This window comes from Sapajus apella, unplaced genomic scaffold (assembly GCF_009761245.1).
Source record: "Sapajus apella isolate SASKATOON/1434 unplaced genomic scaffold, GSC_monkey_1.0 scaffold10, whole genome shotgun sequence".
Taxonomy (NCBI): Eukaryota; Metazoa; Chordata; class Mammalia; order Primates; family Cebidae; genus Sapajus; species Sapajus apella.
Window position 1 is genome coordinate 27706530 of NW_022436950.1, and position 18016 is coordinate 27724545.

The 18016-nt window shown below is 32.9% G+C and overlaps 1 protein-coding gene across 4 annotated transcripts in view; it reads left to right on the plus strand.

Moving 5' to 3' along the window:
• Positions 1 to 18016, plus strand: part of ERBB4 (erb-b2 receptor tyrosine kinase 4) — a 1187662-nt gene that overhangs the window by 762020 nt on the left and 407626 nt on the right. For all 4 annotated transcript variants that reach the window (XM_032277666.1, XM_032277668.1, XM_032277665.1 and 1 more), the window contains exon 4: positions 10673 to 10807. In XM_032277666.1, the coding sequence (XP_032133557.1) occupies positions 10673 to 10807 (135 nt within the window). The remainder of the gene's footprint in view (positions 1 to 10672; positions 10808 to 18016) is intronic.

The window sequence follows — 18016 nt, forward strand, 5'->3', positions numbered from 1 at the left end:
CTGGTATTACAGGCATGAGCCACCGCGCTTGGCCCATTAAGATATTTAATAATATTTTAGCTCAATATATCTATCCCTATGCACCAAACTTAATGAGAATTTCATGTATCTTCTCAAGGGTTTTCATTTGATCATCTTTTCTCCCCCAAAATCTGTACTTTGACAGTACAGATAAAAACATACATAGATTTTAAAATGGTTTAGATAAAGTTCCTGAACTACATTATTAACTTATTTTGAAATAGCTAGTACTTTTTGAATACCTAGTACATAACTGGAGTTTTATATACATTATCTGTATTCTCATTGTAACCCAACAAAGTAAAGATTATTACTCCAATTTTGTAGATGGTAGAAAAGAAACCTAAAGTAATTTGCCTGCAATCACCTAGTAAAAGTACAAAATCTATACTTGAAGTATGAACTAATCTATAAACAAATTATAGTACATTCATTGAATGGAATAATACAGAACAAAAAAAATGAACAACCTATGAATTAAAGCAACAGCACAAATCTCAAAAACAGTTTCAGGAAAAGAAAATAAGAAAAAGGAATATGATATATATTATATGATTCTGTTTACACGAATCTAAGAAACAGGCAAAACTAATTCGTTGTGGTAGAATTCAGCACAGTGGCTAACTTTCTATGCTGACTTCTATGCAGTGTCGACTGGAACGAAGCAGGGAAAATTTTCTGGAGTGATAGAGATATTCCGTGTCTTTATCTGGGTGGTGGCTACTTGATGCAGATATACAAATATTGTATACATGTACATGTAAAATGTAGAGCTTACATTTGTTCCATTTTACTGTGGACAATGTACACTAATTTAAAACTGTATACAACACAATCTAAAAAGTCATTTATTTATCTTTCTATTTTGCCGTAGTACCTGATATTTCATATTTTGACAACCAGTGCTTTTTAAACTGATAATTGTTGCTATTCGGTCATTCCTTCCTGACTTTCTCCAGATTAAAACTTCATTTTAAAAGAAATTTAATCTGGACCTTCGTGTTGTGGCTTTTAAAATAGTCTTACAGTATGGCTTCTTTGCAATCTTATTTTATGACTTCTTCTTTAATTCCTTATTTTGTAAGGTGTTATCTTTATGTGTTATTTTTAAAATTAACATTCTAGGCATTCTAGCAGAGACATCTAGGCCCCCGAATCACATATTTATATTTTTAATATTCTCAAATGTAGCCTTTAAAAAAATCTTGACATATTTGAAAATCATATAATCATTTTACAAGATTAAACCATTATTCTTTCTATTGCTTTATCTTTTATTTGCAAGTCTTAACATGCCAACAAGAAACATACATAACAATATTATTTATTATTACTGTCATCAAGAAAAATCATACTTTTTGAAGACTTCTGAAAAAGAAATAGTGCAGAAATCGCACATTGTGAGAAGAGTTATTAAAACTATGCAAACTAATATAGTAGGTGAGATATTTGAAAGTGACTTTGCAGTATATCCCAGGCTTATTGTATTAAATCCTATAAATAAAATGGACAAATCATTTCTGAGTACTAATATGACTGTCCCCCTTATTGGTAATGAAAACATTGAACTCTACTGATTTGTTCTACTGAAGCAATTACATTTTCTGGAAAATTGGAACAGTTATTTAAGAGGATTGTGGTCTGTAATGAGGGCTTTTTGGTAGATACAGGAATAAAAATATGTGAGCTTTATGTAAAGGAGTATTCTATTTTAATAGCAAAAATACATTAAATTTCTCATTCTTTCTTTTTATATACCTTTGTTGTATTTGTCTGTTGTCAGAGAGATTCACCTACTGTGAATTTTCCCATCCATCTTTCATTTGTATTTTATTCTTTATAATTTTAATGTAGTTTTAATATTTTTCCTAAGATATTTAAAAATATCATTTTCAAAACATTGAGCAATATCTCTTAACAACAACAGCAACAAACATAAGTTATGAGGGTGACATCTGATAAATTATTTTACACAATTGCTTGCCAGTAACTTGAAGATCAGGTTTTAACAGTGCTTTGTAAATGTTTTACACATAGTAAGACCTTTCTTGAAGTAAACAAATAAATCTCTTGCCTTTAAAAATTATACTTCAAAGATAGTATTTAAGAGGCTCAACTTCAGTAGTCACTACGGAAGTGCAAATTAAAATGATAACACTATACACCAATAAGAATGACTACAATGAAATACAACAAAACAAACAAACTAATAATCAAGACTTGACAAGGTTGAGAAGCAACTAGATTTCTCGTATACTACTAATGGGCATATCAATGGGTTAAACTGATTAAATAAAAAGTGATTATCACTATGGCCCAGCAATACTATTTCTAGGTATACATGCGACATAAATGTGTACATGTAATCACCAAAAGGCATTTTCTAGGAAATTCATAGCAACAGTATTTACAATAGCCCAAATGTGGAAAGTATCCAAATGCCCATCAATGTACAGTTGACAAACCATGCAATACCATACAACAATGATAATAAACAATGTAGGTGTATTTCACAAACATAATGTTGAGCAAAAGGAGCCAGACACAAAAGAATACATATGATATGAATCTATTTGCATAAAATACAAAAATAAGCAAACGTTATCTTGTTCAAATTCAGGATAAGGGTTCTGATAGAGTGATATGAGGTGGAAAGTGTGAGGAAGGCTGCTGGTATTGGTATGCTCAAGCTCTTGATTTGAGTGCTGGTTACATAAGTGTAATTCAGTTTGTAAAAGTTAACTGCATATGATCTATGTACATCTATGCGTGTGTTATAATTCAATTAAAACATTTCATAAAAATCTTCATATGTGTTCAAGTCACAACATTTATGTTTTATAAATATCCAGAAGATAAAAGGTTTCTTTGGAGTCACTACTGCTAGTTGTGCCCAATGTCTATTATCATTTCCTAACTTTTAAATAGTATATAAAGTTTAGCTACTCATATGACCACCTAGAACGAATACTTTGATTTCCTATCTTCCTTGCACCTAGCTCTGGCTCAGACTTCATTCTGACTAATAAGATATAATTGTGCTGTGGTAATTTGCAGGAATTTTCATTAAAATACACAACATGTACTCTTTCTCTGTTCTTTCATTCTTCATGATTTTCTCCATCTTTTGCCTGGTTTTTGCCGGTTAGAAACTCCATATATTGAAGATAGTAGAGAAACAAGAAACAAATAGAATCGAGCTCACTGATGATTGTGGATTTTTTATAATATCCTTGAATAACCTAGCCAGATTTTTATATAAAAGAAAAATAAAAGTCTATTCTCTTTAAGTTACAACCTAATAGAATACTGATTAATGCAATGTTAGTATGAATACCCAAAAGAAATGTATTCCTTGCTTGCTTGTACCAAGAAATAACAATTGTTTAGATAATTAGCAATTTTAAATTATAATAGAAGCAACTATGTGACAGATACTGTAAGTATAATACCCCCGTTACAGAACTGAGAAAATTGAGCTTCATAAAGGTGGACAAGGCCCACCTTTGCTCTCTTGAAGCAAAACTAGATTATGAGCTTAATTTTATCCAGTAAACTAGATTCAGTATTATTGCCTTTACACTTCAAAGCCCTGATAGGGCAGGATTTCTCTCCCGCACCACCACTCTCTCTCTACCTACCTAAAGTATATTATCTACTTATAATATAGCATATATTACGACTTTAATATGCAAGATGGATTTGTGGGGTGGGAAGAATGATTACAGGCAAGAAGGTAAATCTGGTACAAGATGATAGAACTCAAATTAAGGAGTAGTTGTGGATATAAAAAGAGACACTATGAGAAACCTTCTTTAGAGTAGCATAAATGATTAAATGGAGAAATAAAGGAATTAATAATAAATTTCAAATTTTGAGTCTAGATGACTTTTACAGCATTTAGGTTGACTTTTAAAGAGATAAGAAAACAGGGAGAATACAAATCAGGGAGAAATTATTGGAAAAAAGCTAGACATGCTGGCACACGTAAGGGATTAAATAATAAGACAATTTGAAAAGGAAATCTTATATTCGTAATTTAAATACTGTTATAAGACAAAATATATTTTTTAAATTTTTCCAGGGAATATCAATGAGTTTAAATGGTTTACTACTTCCTTAATATTAGGGCAGACAGAATATTTTAAGATCATAATAAATGTGTTCAATATTTTGTTGGATTTATAATGTAAACACCTAGTGCATATCACTAACATTATGCTATCGCTAAGCAAGTAATAATTTTTTACAAAAGTTGGTCATGTTGTATGAAAGTTATTATCATAATCATCAACAACATTTGAATTTCTATGTGCTTGACACTTTCTTTGGCACTAGGGACACAGAGAGATGTACATTATAGTTCTAATCCTTGAGGGGCCTCCAGTACGATAGGGAAGATAAGGCAAATACACAAAAGAATAAATAAGAAGGTAAGGTAGCATTTGCTCTATGTCATATAAGTGGTTTGGGTAATCAGTATTATAGGAGTTAGAGAAAGGGGGAACCCTAAGAAGTAGGTGGTCATATCAGACCTTTCAGAGGAGCTAGAACTCAAAACTGAAACATAATGAAAGCTAAGAATTGTAGTGGACACTGAAATGTGTATTAATAAGTTAGAACATTGTGGGAAGCATTACTGAGCTTTATTCAATTGAAATCAAGATACTATTTTCTATCTTAAGCTGATTTTCAGCCAGTGGATCTAATCATTTCTTCTTGAAATTTCTATACTGTGATGGAAAACATTCGGTATCTGCATCCATGAGCTTTTGACTCTGATCATTGAGCTGAAATATAGAAGGTTACATCACTCATTTACATTATCACCCTCCACCCCTTCCCAATACAAATGTGACATTTCAATTTTGCACACTTCAACTCTCCTTAAATCATCTGTATAAAAATTTCAAAGCTTGATTGACGATGAATGAGCCATTGTCTCCTCAAGCACCCGGTTCTCATTAGCCTTTAGAGTCCCAGCTTATTAATAATGAACCTTGAGGGCTGACCCAGTGGGGTAGCAGCAATTCATTGTGCTCCCAGCTGAAAGGTCTGGGTTTGGGAAAGATACAGGAATCTCTGGACCAAGTCCATTCTAGAGATGATGTATTAAGTATCACAGGTGGATGATGTGAACTATATTATTTTTGTATCATTATCTGTCAACAGACTTGTGTGACTTAAGGTGATGACAGTGAGAAAGATACGTTACTTTGTGTCTGAGAATGTCCTGTAACTGCTTTCTGCAGCCTCATCTTGAAAATGGGCTTTGCTCCTTGTATTTTGATTCTTGATTCTGCCCTTTGACTTAGATAGACAGTGTAAGTCTGATATATGCATTATTTAGATGCCCCTACTGAAATTAGACAAGTGCAATATTTCTAATCTTTATTTATTTTTATTATTATTTAAATTATAAAGTTGAGCTGTAGATGGACCCCCGCAAAACAAGATACTTAGATATACAATCAGGGATGGAGGTTAAATATTCCATTCCTGTTTATTAGATCCTTCTTATATCATATGGTTGGTAGATTTTGAGTAGAATTAAAATGTTCACTAATAATATGAATCACATAGACTAAAGTGAATTATAGTGAAAGTGCATTTAAAATTATAATCTTTATTTTGGAAAAAGAGAAAGATACTAAATCTTATTTGTGAAATGGTTACAAATTGTGCATGGAGTCAAAGCAATTTTGTGAACTTCTTAAACCTAAGAAAGAGGTCATATTAATCTGTATTTTCAGCAGGGTTGTTACCTTATAATTAGGCCATTTCATCCAAGGCAGAGAAAAAAAGGTATTATTCAGTATTTTACCATCATTTTTGAGAGAATATATTTGCAAAATGTCAATGATTCTGTTAATGGGCACTCATCCCCAAATTCACTGCAGTAACTAGCATTGGACAAGAAATGAAGAGTACAAAAGAAGTCATTTAAATAACACAAACATTTCCTTCATTATTACACTCATGAAAATGGAAATCAAGGAAAGAAATGGTCCAATGGCTAACCTTTGTGGATTGAATGACTAAGATACAAATACTTTATGCCCTTTTTCAAATGTCATATTGGCACTTTATACCTTTCTGAAAAATGTAAAGACACTGTGCAGTAGACTTACGGTTCAATATAAGAACATTTAGGCTTCTCTGTAGCATATGCAAGATGATTTGCACAGGCTTAGGGAAATTTGGTCTGTCTGGGATAAAGATCATTATTATTCACCTGGTAACTAATAATTGAGTTTGGTGTACAAAATATGTTTGGGAATAAAAATGCCTTATAAATATCAAATGTATTCTGCAGTAATATTGTATTTATCAATTATATGCATTTTATATAATAAATGCTATTTTCCTTTCAGCTTTTAAAATCTCTAACCACAGAGTTTTATATATATATATGTGTGTGTGTGTGTGTATATATATACATATATACATAAATATTTTTCTTAAATTCAAGATATTATACATATATATTTCAATTAATCAAATATTTATTGTGCATCTCCTTGATCCTTACATAATACTAGAAACTTGAGATATGGTTTTGAACAAAACAGAAACAACTTCATATTTTCTCAAACATAGGACCGGTCAAGATTAACTATAGAGTGTTTATGGGAAAAGATAACTTTCATTCTTACTTTGATTTGGTCAGAATATGATTTAAAATTAGGAACTACAACAGAAGTTACCTTATAAATGTTGTTTGCAAATTCCACGGAACTTTTCCAATTAAATCTAATAATTATTTCATTGAGTAACTACTGCTCTGGGTTTGATACTATAGATACAGCACTGAAAAGTATTTTTTGCCTTTATGCAGCTTAGTGTAATTTTGTTTCAGTTACAAATAATGTGCTACATATAAGTTAAATTCAAAATATTGGAAGGTAGTGTGGATTACAATTTACTCTACAAAAAGATTCATGACATCTTTTACTTGAGTTGCATGTGTTAATCTAGTCGGAAACATTTGAGACACAAACATATTTAAGTGTTTACTGGAAATTTTCAGTAATGAAATGATACTTTTTTCATAGATGTCATGTCTAATATATCTTACTACATTTAACCATGACATTTATCAAAAAGAGACAGTTCTGTTTTGTCAACTTGCCAGAAATATTTGTATATAATATGATAAGAAAACTCATAGCTTTTTTCTACCAATTGATTAAATGGCCAAGAATCTATCTGTGTCTCTCTCACTTTACTCTGGTATATTTTCTGCAGTGGAAGTAAAATACAATGAAATGAGATGCTTTGAGCTCATTCACATATTCAACATTTTGTTTAGTTTCTGTATTCATTCAGACATTTTGCATATATGTTTGAATATCAATTAAATGTGTACCTCATTTGCCTATCTTTCTTAACATTTATTTGTTACTTTATTTCATGTTAGTGGGAGGGAAACTGTTGGTGTAACACAGGTGATTTCTTCCAATAAATCTTTGATAAAACCTGTGGAACTCATGGTTATTCTTGTGTGTTACCACAAGATCTAAATATAACCAGAAATTTTTTAACTCTTATTAGATAAACATCTAACCAAGCTTTTCTCTTTTCCTAATCCTTGTCCCTCTTTCTTATCTAAAAAATACAGTCGAGCCTCTGTAGTCAACCAAGACAGAAACATTAGGTATTCATTCTAACAAGTAAATAATTTGTGTCTCTAAGACCTTTCTTACAGGTTAGTATCTATTCTCTAGAGTTTTCTTAGTCCAGAAATATATTTTCTACCTGAATATATTTTCTCACAAAAATATATCAAATGTATATTTTAAAATGTAAAGTTATAAAATCAATGAAAACTTTAAGACTATATATAAATGCTATTAGAAGATTACTTCCTGACACATATTTAGGTAATCAAGTTAAGAAAAAGAAAGTGTAAGATTGCATGTTAAAACTGTCCTATAAGTGTCAATAAAATTCTACATTCTCTGACTGTGAGGTTTTGACATTCAACAGCAGGATAGGGTTTATACAAAACATAAAGGAAAAAGGTATTTTCAGGGAAAACAATATATAAATAAACTACCCATGATTAATTGCTAAACATTTATAAATCTTCCTACCAGAATTGCTAGCAGATGCTGAGTTTTGAATTAGGGATGATGAAAGTATCATCTGGATTGATCATGTGTCTTAATTTCAAATTTTAACATGTAAGATTATGCTGGATTTATTATTGCCTCCTTTCTAAATCCCTTTTCCAAGTATAAGCCAAGCTCTTGAGCAGACTATTTCTAAGAAACAAATGTCAACATTCATAGCAGATTAATATTGTTGAAGAATGGGATTTGATAAGACTATTATTCAGTATAATATAATCTGATTCTATTTAAAAAATTTTAGATAGGAAGTTGGAGATGGATACTGTGTTCCTTTGTATGAACTATTTGAAATGCAGTGTGACTCCTGAAAAATACACACTCTTTCTGCAATGTTTGAGCTATTACCTTTTCACTTTTTTTTTTAAGTAGAACTTTTTAAATGTAGACTGAAAAATAACCTTCATTTCCTGGATAGCAGTCAAAAATCTCCTTTCTTTGTCACCTAATGGAGAATTATTCCCAGAGCAGAAGAGCATCACCTAATGTCTCATGAGAAAGCTATTAGTATGAGATTGTCACATTTCTTAGATAAAAACTTAATGCCAAACATTAATGTAGAAATCCATTTCACAATCTTTCTTATGTCTTACATCTCCCTTTTGCTTTGATGAAGGTTGTATGGTTAGGTCATAAAAAATAATGAACTGGGTTTTAGAAGTAGAAAGATGATCTAATTTCTTTTTCCTCACTGAAGAAATGGAACGAATAGTCAGTGAAACAACTGATGATGAAAATGGGAGTGATTTTAAATGTAGAAAGAACTGGAATATCAAAATTAATCTAGAGGATTTCGTACATACAATGCAGTAAGACGCTTGGGATGTGACCACCAGTCCACAAATAACCCTCTTGTGGTGCCACACATTCCTTTAGTTTATTTATCTCTCTTTAATTTAAGATGACTCCTACAAATTTAGCTTGGGGTTCCACACAAGAGAGATGAATTTCTCAAGGCTACCAAGGGAGGCAGTGTTGTTTGCTTTCCCAATATCCATGTTCCTCTTCTTCCTCACTAACACTCCTGCTGGTCTGGGTTTTATCCCAGTAGCAATATCTCCACCTAAATAGTGGCTTATTCAATCTCTGTTGTGGTAGAGGTAGCCATGGGATATGGGTCTGGCCAATGAAATGCAGACATAATCCTTGAGGAGAGCATTTCTTCCCAAATAAAAAGTCACAGCTTCCCTAGGAGGAAATCTCTTGCTTGCTCTTCTAACTTCATCCTGCCTGCAATTCAGAAAGACTGCAGTTCAGTTTTTGGATGTAGCAGCCATCTTGTGCCTGAAGTGAATAAAACTGACACACTACAGATGGCAGAAAGGTAATGGGTACTGTGGATCAGCTCAACTAATATCTGCACCTGCCTCCTACAGGCTTCTTATATGGAAAAAAAAAATCCCCTATTTCTATAAACTGTTAACTGGATTTTTACTACTTGTAGTTGAACACTTTATGGACTGATGCATGATTTCTCTTAAATTGCTTTTGTATTGAACAAGAGGGGAAAATGTGGTACATATTGGGCAGGAAGGTGCTACGTGTATTTCTAGCTAATTTCTTAAATTAATAAGGATAATATTTTCCAAGGATGTATCTCAGTTTTTATTTTCCTGGATAACTTAAAGATGTCTGAAAGAGAATTCATTTCTGTGGTCAGTCATTGTTTGTGGAAGACAAATTAGCTAATCAAGGCCAGTGTTGTGAAATAAAGAATCAAGTATAAATTGGCTTTGGTGCATGTTATCCCACAGCTATATCCTTATTCCAGTGAACCACAGGATTTGCTATATCTTGCTTGTGTTGTTAAAGAATAATTGACAATCCTATCAATTTCACTTGAGATGACAACATTTTTGTGATTGAGACATTAATTTTAGCTTCCACTTTGTGCTAATTACTTACCTACTGACTGCAGTCAATGTCACATTGACTGAAACAATCTCTTTAAGGATAATTTGTCAATTGATGCCAAAAATATTAAAAATATCCACAGTCTATCACCTTGGAATGTCGTGTGTGGAAATTTGCTTTAAAGACTAATCAGAGATAAATAGTTAAACTAACAACAACAGGGGATTGGTTAGATAATTACTATTTAATTTATACTGTGACATATCCTATTCTTATTAAAATAATACAGAGTAGTAATTACCATTAAATACTCATTATATGATATTAAACAAAACAAGCAGGTTATAAAATATTGTATAAATTATTGTTTCGATTCCAGGGAAGAAAACTGGCAATAGACTTATAACATTTATACCAAAATGTTAGGAGTGTTACTCTCAGAGTGTACGAATATGAGTGGTGGTTTTCACTTTTGTAATTTTCAATCTTTTCAAATTCCTGCAATCAATGTATATTATTCAGTGAAAGATATTTTTAAAGATATCTTGGCTATTATCACCATGGCTTTAACACTGAAAATAGTGAAGAGCAAATAGTTTTTGTTGATTGCCTTTTCATTAACAAGCAGTTTGACAACAAATTTGTTTCTCTGTTTTTTAATACAGAAATCCTAAATGGTGGAGTCTATGTAGACCAGAACAAATTCCTTTGTTATGCAGACACCATTCACTGGCAAGATATTGTTCGGAATCCTTGGCCTTCCAACTTGACTCTTGTGTCAACAAATGGTAGTTCAGGATGTGAGTAGCATTATTCTTTTTAATGTCTCAAAATGTTGTTCTACCCTATGTGGAGGTGAATGAGTTATGCTTATGCCGTTACTAATATTTTGAACTTCGATTGCATTCATTGAAATGTTCAGTCATATATGACAGCACAAATGGCTGACCAATCTTTTACTTCTAGTTAATTCTGTTTTTGAAATCATGTTTCCTCTTTACAAATTCTCATTTTGTTAACATGTTTCTCTTTGCTTCATTTAAATTACTTCATCATTCTCCCAGTGTCCAAACATGTCACCTATCCACAAACTTAAGGCTGGTATCTATTGCTTCAAGTCTCTATATACCTATATACCATTGAGACGAAGGTAATAGAACAAAAATGGACCTTCCTAGTCACTGTTATTTTTTAAATTAAAAAGTAAAACCTAGTGAATGTTGCAGAATTCTTAGGCCTTCATTTGTCCCTGAAGTCTTCATGGTCATACTTTATGATAATTTGAAACACTTATGGAATGGAGAAATACAGATTTCATGTAGAAGAAACATGTTACAGTCTGATTTTAGTAATTAGTCTAATAAACTACTGAATTTCCCATTCTTAAAATGGGTATTCTTTCTACCACAAAGAATTTATCAGATTTAAAGTGTTTAATATGATTAAATAATAAGCAAATAATATTTGAACTATGATTTAAACCTTTGAAAATTATTCTGCCTGGTATCTGTTTCATTTTCATAAAACAGGCTATGGTGTTCCCACATTTATTATTACCAACATTTGTATGAGAACAGAATCTTTATCAAGAGTTAACCTGGGTTTTATATTTCTCATCTATTACATATTTCCCACCTGAAATCATAACTGTCTCAACATAGTTCAATAATTATTTGCTATATTACTGATTGTGTTATGACATTTTTGTGGAAAATCAAACTCCATGGGACAATTATTAAATTTCATCATGGCCCTAATAATATACTGGGGAAATATGAATATATTTTATCAAAACTGACAGCTGTGTTTTTAATAAATGGCTAAAACTTTATGTAAAAAGTAGAGTAACATAATTTTCTTGTCACCTTTGAGCAGAAATTTGCATGGAATTTTGTCTTTATCGTATTCACGTTGCCTACTTTGTAAAATTACATGTGAAAAAGATGGAATCTGTTCACATTAACAAGACAAACGATGTGTTTCAGAAATGGCTGCTATTTTCAGTCTGTCCATACTACTGCACATATTATATTGTCGGGGTGGAGGAGGGGTGGATATTGGTTGGGTAAAAGGAAAGTCCTGCTGACTCTCATCAGATTGACTAGCCTGTAATGCTTGAATAAGATCAGGCAAGAGTAAAGCCTGAGACAGAAGCCAAAAGGGAAGTGTGCCCACCAGCCTTACAGAATTTGGAGCAGGAAAGGTCTGAGGGGTTTGTTGCACTTTCACAGATGGTGTCTCTTTGTGCTATTCTTTTGAAGACAAATTTGGATGGTTGTGCCTACAATTAGGCAACTGTGGATGTATTGTTTTTTGCATGTAAATAATTGCAGGTGCAAAAATTATAAATGCAGAGTAGAGTCATAACCAATGGACTTTTACAAATTAACTACCAATTAATTGCCAAAGTTTTATTATTTACATAGTAGTTTTATTTGCTGACACGTTGCATGACACCATACTAATAATGAATTGTCTATTATTTGACTGTTAGTTTCCTATGGTTGTATCTTTAGTCAATTTAGTTCCTTGTCTTCTCCCCAGAGTTTATCTCAAACACTTTCAGGGTTTTAAATGCAACCTCTAGGTTGATGACTCCCCAGAACTGCATACCACCAACCAATCACTCAAGTTAAAAATTTGGGGGGTCATTATTATCTTTACTTTCTTGTCTCTTGGCAGTTAGTTAATCATGAAGTCATCCTGATTCTTGCCTGTTTCTTGATTTTACATATTTATTATTGTGATTGGCCTAGTTTAAGACTTCATCTGTGTCTAAATTACTAAAACAAACTCTAAATTTTTAATATTTTTGAGGCAATGAACACTGTAGTAGCCTGGTGAAGCCCAGTGATCTCTTTTCACAATATTTTTAGAAGAATAAATGGGCACAAAATAAATATTGAATTCATGAATGCATAGCAATCAATAAATACATATAATAAATTACAATGGATTACAAGGAAAATAAATTAGATTGAGGTACATTTATCAAACTGCTTAAGAAACAAATACCTAATACGCTCTTTCTTAGTACATTAAATTAAAAATACTAGCAGTAGGATTAATATATAATGTAATTCTCAAGCAGTGATAGGCATAAATAATATATTTTAAAGGGACGTCTCTTCAACAAATGATGTTGGGAAAATTAGATACCCATGTGCCAAAGATTGAACTTGGGCCCTTATCATATGCCATGTTCAAAAATTAACTCAAAAGCTAATTACAGACCTAAGCACAAAACTGAAAACTATAAAAGTCTTGGCAGAAAATATAGGGGAAAGCTTTATAACCTTAGATTTAGCAATAAATTCATGGATATAACGCCAAAAACACCACCAGCAAAAGCTAAAATAGACAAATGAGATAGTATCAAACTTAAAAACATCTGTGCATCAAAAGGTACAATCAACAGAATGAAAGACAACTTATAGAATGGGAGAAAATGTTTGTAAAGCATATATCCGATAAGGAATTGATATCCAGAAAAAAAAAATATATATATATATAAAACCTACAACTCAATTACATGAAGCAAGTAGCCCTATTAAAAAGTGAGCAAAAGATTTGTATAGACATTTCTAAAGATGATATGCAAATGGACAAAAAGCATGACCAGAAATGCTCAACATTACTAATCATTAGAGAAAAACCAAACCAAAAATCATGTCAAAACCACAATGAAATATTGTCTCCAACTTATTAGGATGGCTAATATAAAAAAAGAAAATAACAAATGCTGGTGAGGAGGTGAGGAGGTGAAGAAATTGGCATCCTTCTTTGTGGGATTGTAAAATGTGTGACCACTATGGAAAACAGTCTGGTGATTTCTCAAAAATTAAATATTATCATATGATCCAGCAATCCCACTTTTGGATATATAACCAAAGGAATTGAATGCAGGTTCTCAAAGAGATATTTGCATATCTATGCTCACAGCAGCATTATTCATAATAACTGAGAGATGGAAGCAACCCAAATGTCATTGGTGGATGAATGGATAAACAAAATGTGGTACATACATATAACGATAAAATATTATTCAGTTTGAAAAAGGAAGGAAATCTAGCCATATGCTACAACACAAATAAATCTTGAGGACACTACGCTAAAGAAAATAAGCCAGTCACAAAAACACAAATGTTGTATGATTTCACTTACATAAGGTAACTAAACTGTCACACTCAGAAAACAGAATGTAGAATGGTAGTTTCCAGGGGTTGAAAGTAAGGCTAAATAGGCAATTGATCTTTAACAAGTATAGTTTCAACTGTGCAAGATTGAAAAATTTCTGGAGATCTGTTGGAAAACAACGTGAACATACCTAACATTACAAAACACACACTTAAAAGTGGTTAAGATAGTAAATATTATGTCATCTTTTTTTACTGCATTTGTGAATAAATAATAGTATTTAAGATGGCTGTTAACACCTGGAAGGTAACCCCAATATATCTATGGTTTCTATTGGTTAGCGTGGCTAGTATTGCTAATACTACTGTGGTATGGTCCTGATATTTGTAATTGATGATAATGATTAACTTTAATAAAAGAGTTAATTAGAATATCAATGTAATGATTTCCCATTCAAATTCAAGGACCTCCTAAATTTTATCTACAGGCTTTTTAGGAATCCATAGCCCCCCAGTTAAGAGCCTGTGTATTTAATTACTCTCCTTGCTTCCAGTCCCAACAAATTTACCCAACAAAATGCCTACAAGAGCTCTGTTTAATGGAATTTAACCAGGACACTGTCTAAAAATCTTGCCACTGACTAACTAATATAGGATCAAATCTGAACAAAATCCAGTTGGCTTGGAGTTTTCAGCAAATTCCTGCCTATTTCTCAACTCTGTGGATTGAGTTCTTACAATTTCTTTGTTTGCACTGCCTTTTCTCTTCTGTTTTCCAGACTGAATTTCAGTTATGCTTTAAGACATTTATCAGGTGTCAACTCTTTTAATAGGTGGTCTCTTCTTCAAGCTAGATTAGGTAACATTTCCCATGTGACCCCATAATGACTGGAGTTGAAACTTGGCATTCTGTCTTACACTTTAAAATGGAAACTCCTCGTAGACAAGGTCCAGTTCATCATTCTGTCCTCTGTTGTAGCATGTAATAGACGGATAACAGATATTCACTGAATGGATAGATATATAAATGAAATAGATAAATTTATGTCTTAGCCTGTTAGAGCTGCATAATGGAATGCCTAAGACTCAATAAATTATGAAGAACAGAAAAGTATTTTCTCGTAGTTCTGGAGGCTGAGAAGTACAAGATCAAGGTGCTGGCATCTGGTCTGTTTCATAAAGGCCTGGTCTCTGCTTCCATGATGACACCTTGTATGCTGCATCTTCTGGAGAGCAGAAGAAAGGAAGAGAATAAACCCACCCCTACAAGCTCTTCTTATAGCAGTATTAATATATTCATGACCTAAACACTTCCCATTAGGCCTCCCACCCAATACTGTTTCATTAGGGATTAAGTTTCAATATGAGTTTGGGAGGAGACAAAAGCATTCAAACCCTAGCAGTTTATTTATTTATTTTTTTTTAAATTTATTTATTTATTTATTTTTTTTTTGAGACGGAGTTTCGCTCTTGTTACCCAGGCTGGAGTGCAATGGCGCGATCTCGGCTCACCGCAACCTCCGCCTCCTGGGTTCAGGCAATTCTCCTGCCTCAGCCTCCTGAGTAGCTGGGATTACAGGCACGCGCCACCATGCCCAGCTAATGTTTTGTATTTTTAGTAGAGACGGGGTTTCACCATGTTGACCAGGATGGTCTCGATCTCTTGACCTCGTGATCCACCCGCCTCGGCCTCCCAAAGTGCTGGGATTACAGGCTTGAGCCACCGCGCCCGGCCCCTAGCAGTTTATAAATAGGAAAATCAGATGAATCTGAATTATATTTTTAAACCATCATTAATAAAAAGAATAAATGTAAAGTAAAAGTTATAACCCAGAGACTGGTAGTTTATCCACTTTTAGATAAAGACAACATGTATCTATGAACTTGATTTAATTTATGTAAGTTATATTTTTATTATATGTATATTCTATTTTATAGTATAATAAATGTAAGGTAAAATATGTATACCTATTTTTCCTTAATGTTTAAATAGACACTACAGGTAATCTGTATAATACTTGTGAATAGGTACAAATCACACAATTTTGACATAAGAAATTTAAGAATAGTTTATTCTTAAGCAATATTTGGCAAAGTATTAATGTACATTTTTTTGTACAGTACTAATTCTTAATGCAAAATGGTAAAAACCTTTTACGGGTATTCTGGCTTTGTATTGCCATTTATTTGAGTTATAATTGAAACTGTGAAGAAAAGGTCTGAAGTATCTATAAAAGCAATTAAAAATGATTCTACTCCTTAAAACTATATTATTTAGGAATAATTATAATCAAGTTATATTTTCTGAAATGTACTTGAGTTTTAAAATTCAGACTTCAGGAGGGCTGTGGAAAAGTTCCCACTCTCATGAAGTAATCCTTTTTACTCTTACATCCCTAGTAGAAATTATCTATCAATTGGGCTTATTCAATAAACTAATTCTTCAAAACGAAAAAAATCATATATGAATGATGTTTCATTTACTTGGAACACTGTAATAATGACCCTCAGCACCAAAAGAATATCAAAATGATATAAATAAGTTGCCTTCTAAAATTTAAGCAAATAGGAATATATAAGAACATTAATATGGAAAAATAAAGAAACGATGATTTCTCAACAGAGAAGATAGTGTAGTACAGAGAATGGATTTGGGAGCCAAATTAGCTTGTTTGAAACCTGGCACTGCTGCTTACCAGCAATTTGACCTTGAGCAAGTCATTTATGCCCTCAATCCCTCCATTTACTCATCTATAAAAGACAGAGTGTCAAGAGCTGAGCTGAGCTGAGAGCTAAGCTGCTAGGTGACAGTGGTCAATTTAGACAAGCAAAAATGAGGGTAACAGTCAAGCTTTTAATCTCTTACTGCAGTAGTTTATTCAAGAGGCTAAATCAGAGAAAGCACCAACTACACTGTCTCATGTTTCTCCCATAGAACAGTCCCAGGTGAGGGTCAGATGGATCAGTGCAGACATGGGGAATTGTTTCACTGAGGAGGGAGTGGCAGAAAATGGTTCTGAAAGTCTTATGAACCTGGAAGCTGAAAGGAGGGAGGCATGGGTAGGCCTAAGAGTGAAAAGTACTAAGTACGGAGTCAGAGTGGAGAAAAGGTGTCTTCCAGGCCCCCCTACTTCTTCCCCGTAAGGAGATTTTAGTGAAAGCACATAAGGAAAGCTTCTGTCAATGGCCCTTAATAAAGAGGTTTCTGAATAGTGTGCCTGAGCCAGGATGGGAGACATGGGTGAGACATGGCTGATCAGCAAACCCTGAGTCTCATACTGCAACTCCCTTAGACACTGCAGTACACTGACTGGGCACCAAGTCCGGTGTGGGAGGACAGCTTTCCCCCGTGAGACCTGCCAGGTAACGTAATTGCCCGTGCTCCTGCCTGAAAGATCACACATTGTTTTTTTTTTTCTTTTTTTCTTGCCCAGGAGCTGTTATTATCATCAACTTCATAAGGCTATTATGAGCAATAAATGAGTTAATGTGTCAATTGGAGGGTGATTTCTTAGGACAAAGGAATAACGGACCTTCTGATTATAATTTTTATATGAATTGAACGTATGAGGACAGAAGTATTTCTAAAATATGTGACAGTTATATTTTCATTATATATTCATTGACATTTAAATATGTTTCTATATTTTAAGCGTGTTTTAGTAACTGGAAGGTAGTCTCTCATAGCTTTAGCTCATCAAGACGCTGAGAAGAACAAACCTCAGGTGCTCCAGATTCTACAACTTTTTTCTTAGATTAATTACACCAGGTACACCGCCCATTCTTAGTTGCTTTCTAGAACAAAATACCAACTAACAACTGAAGTAGGAGTGGGGGAATTGGCAAATTAGTAGATACCACTATATTCATGAA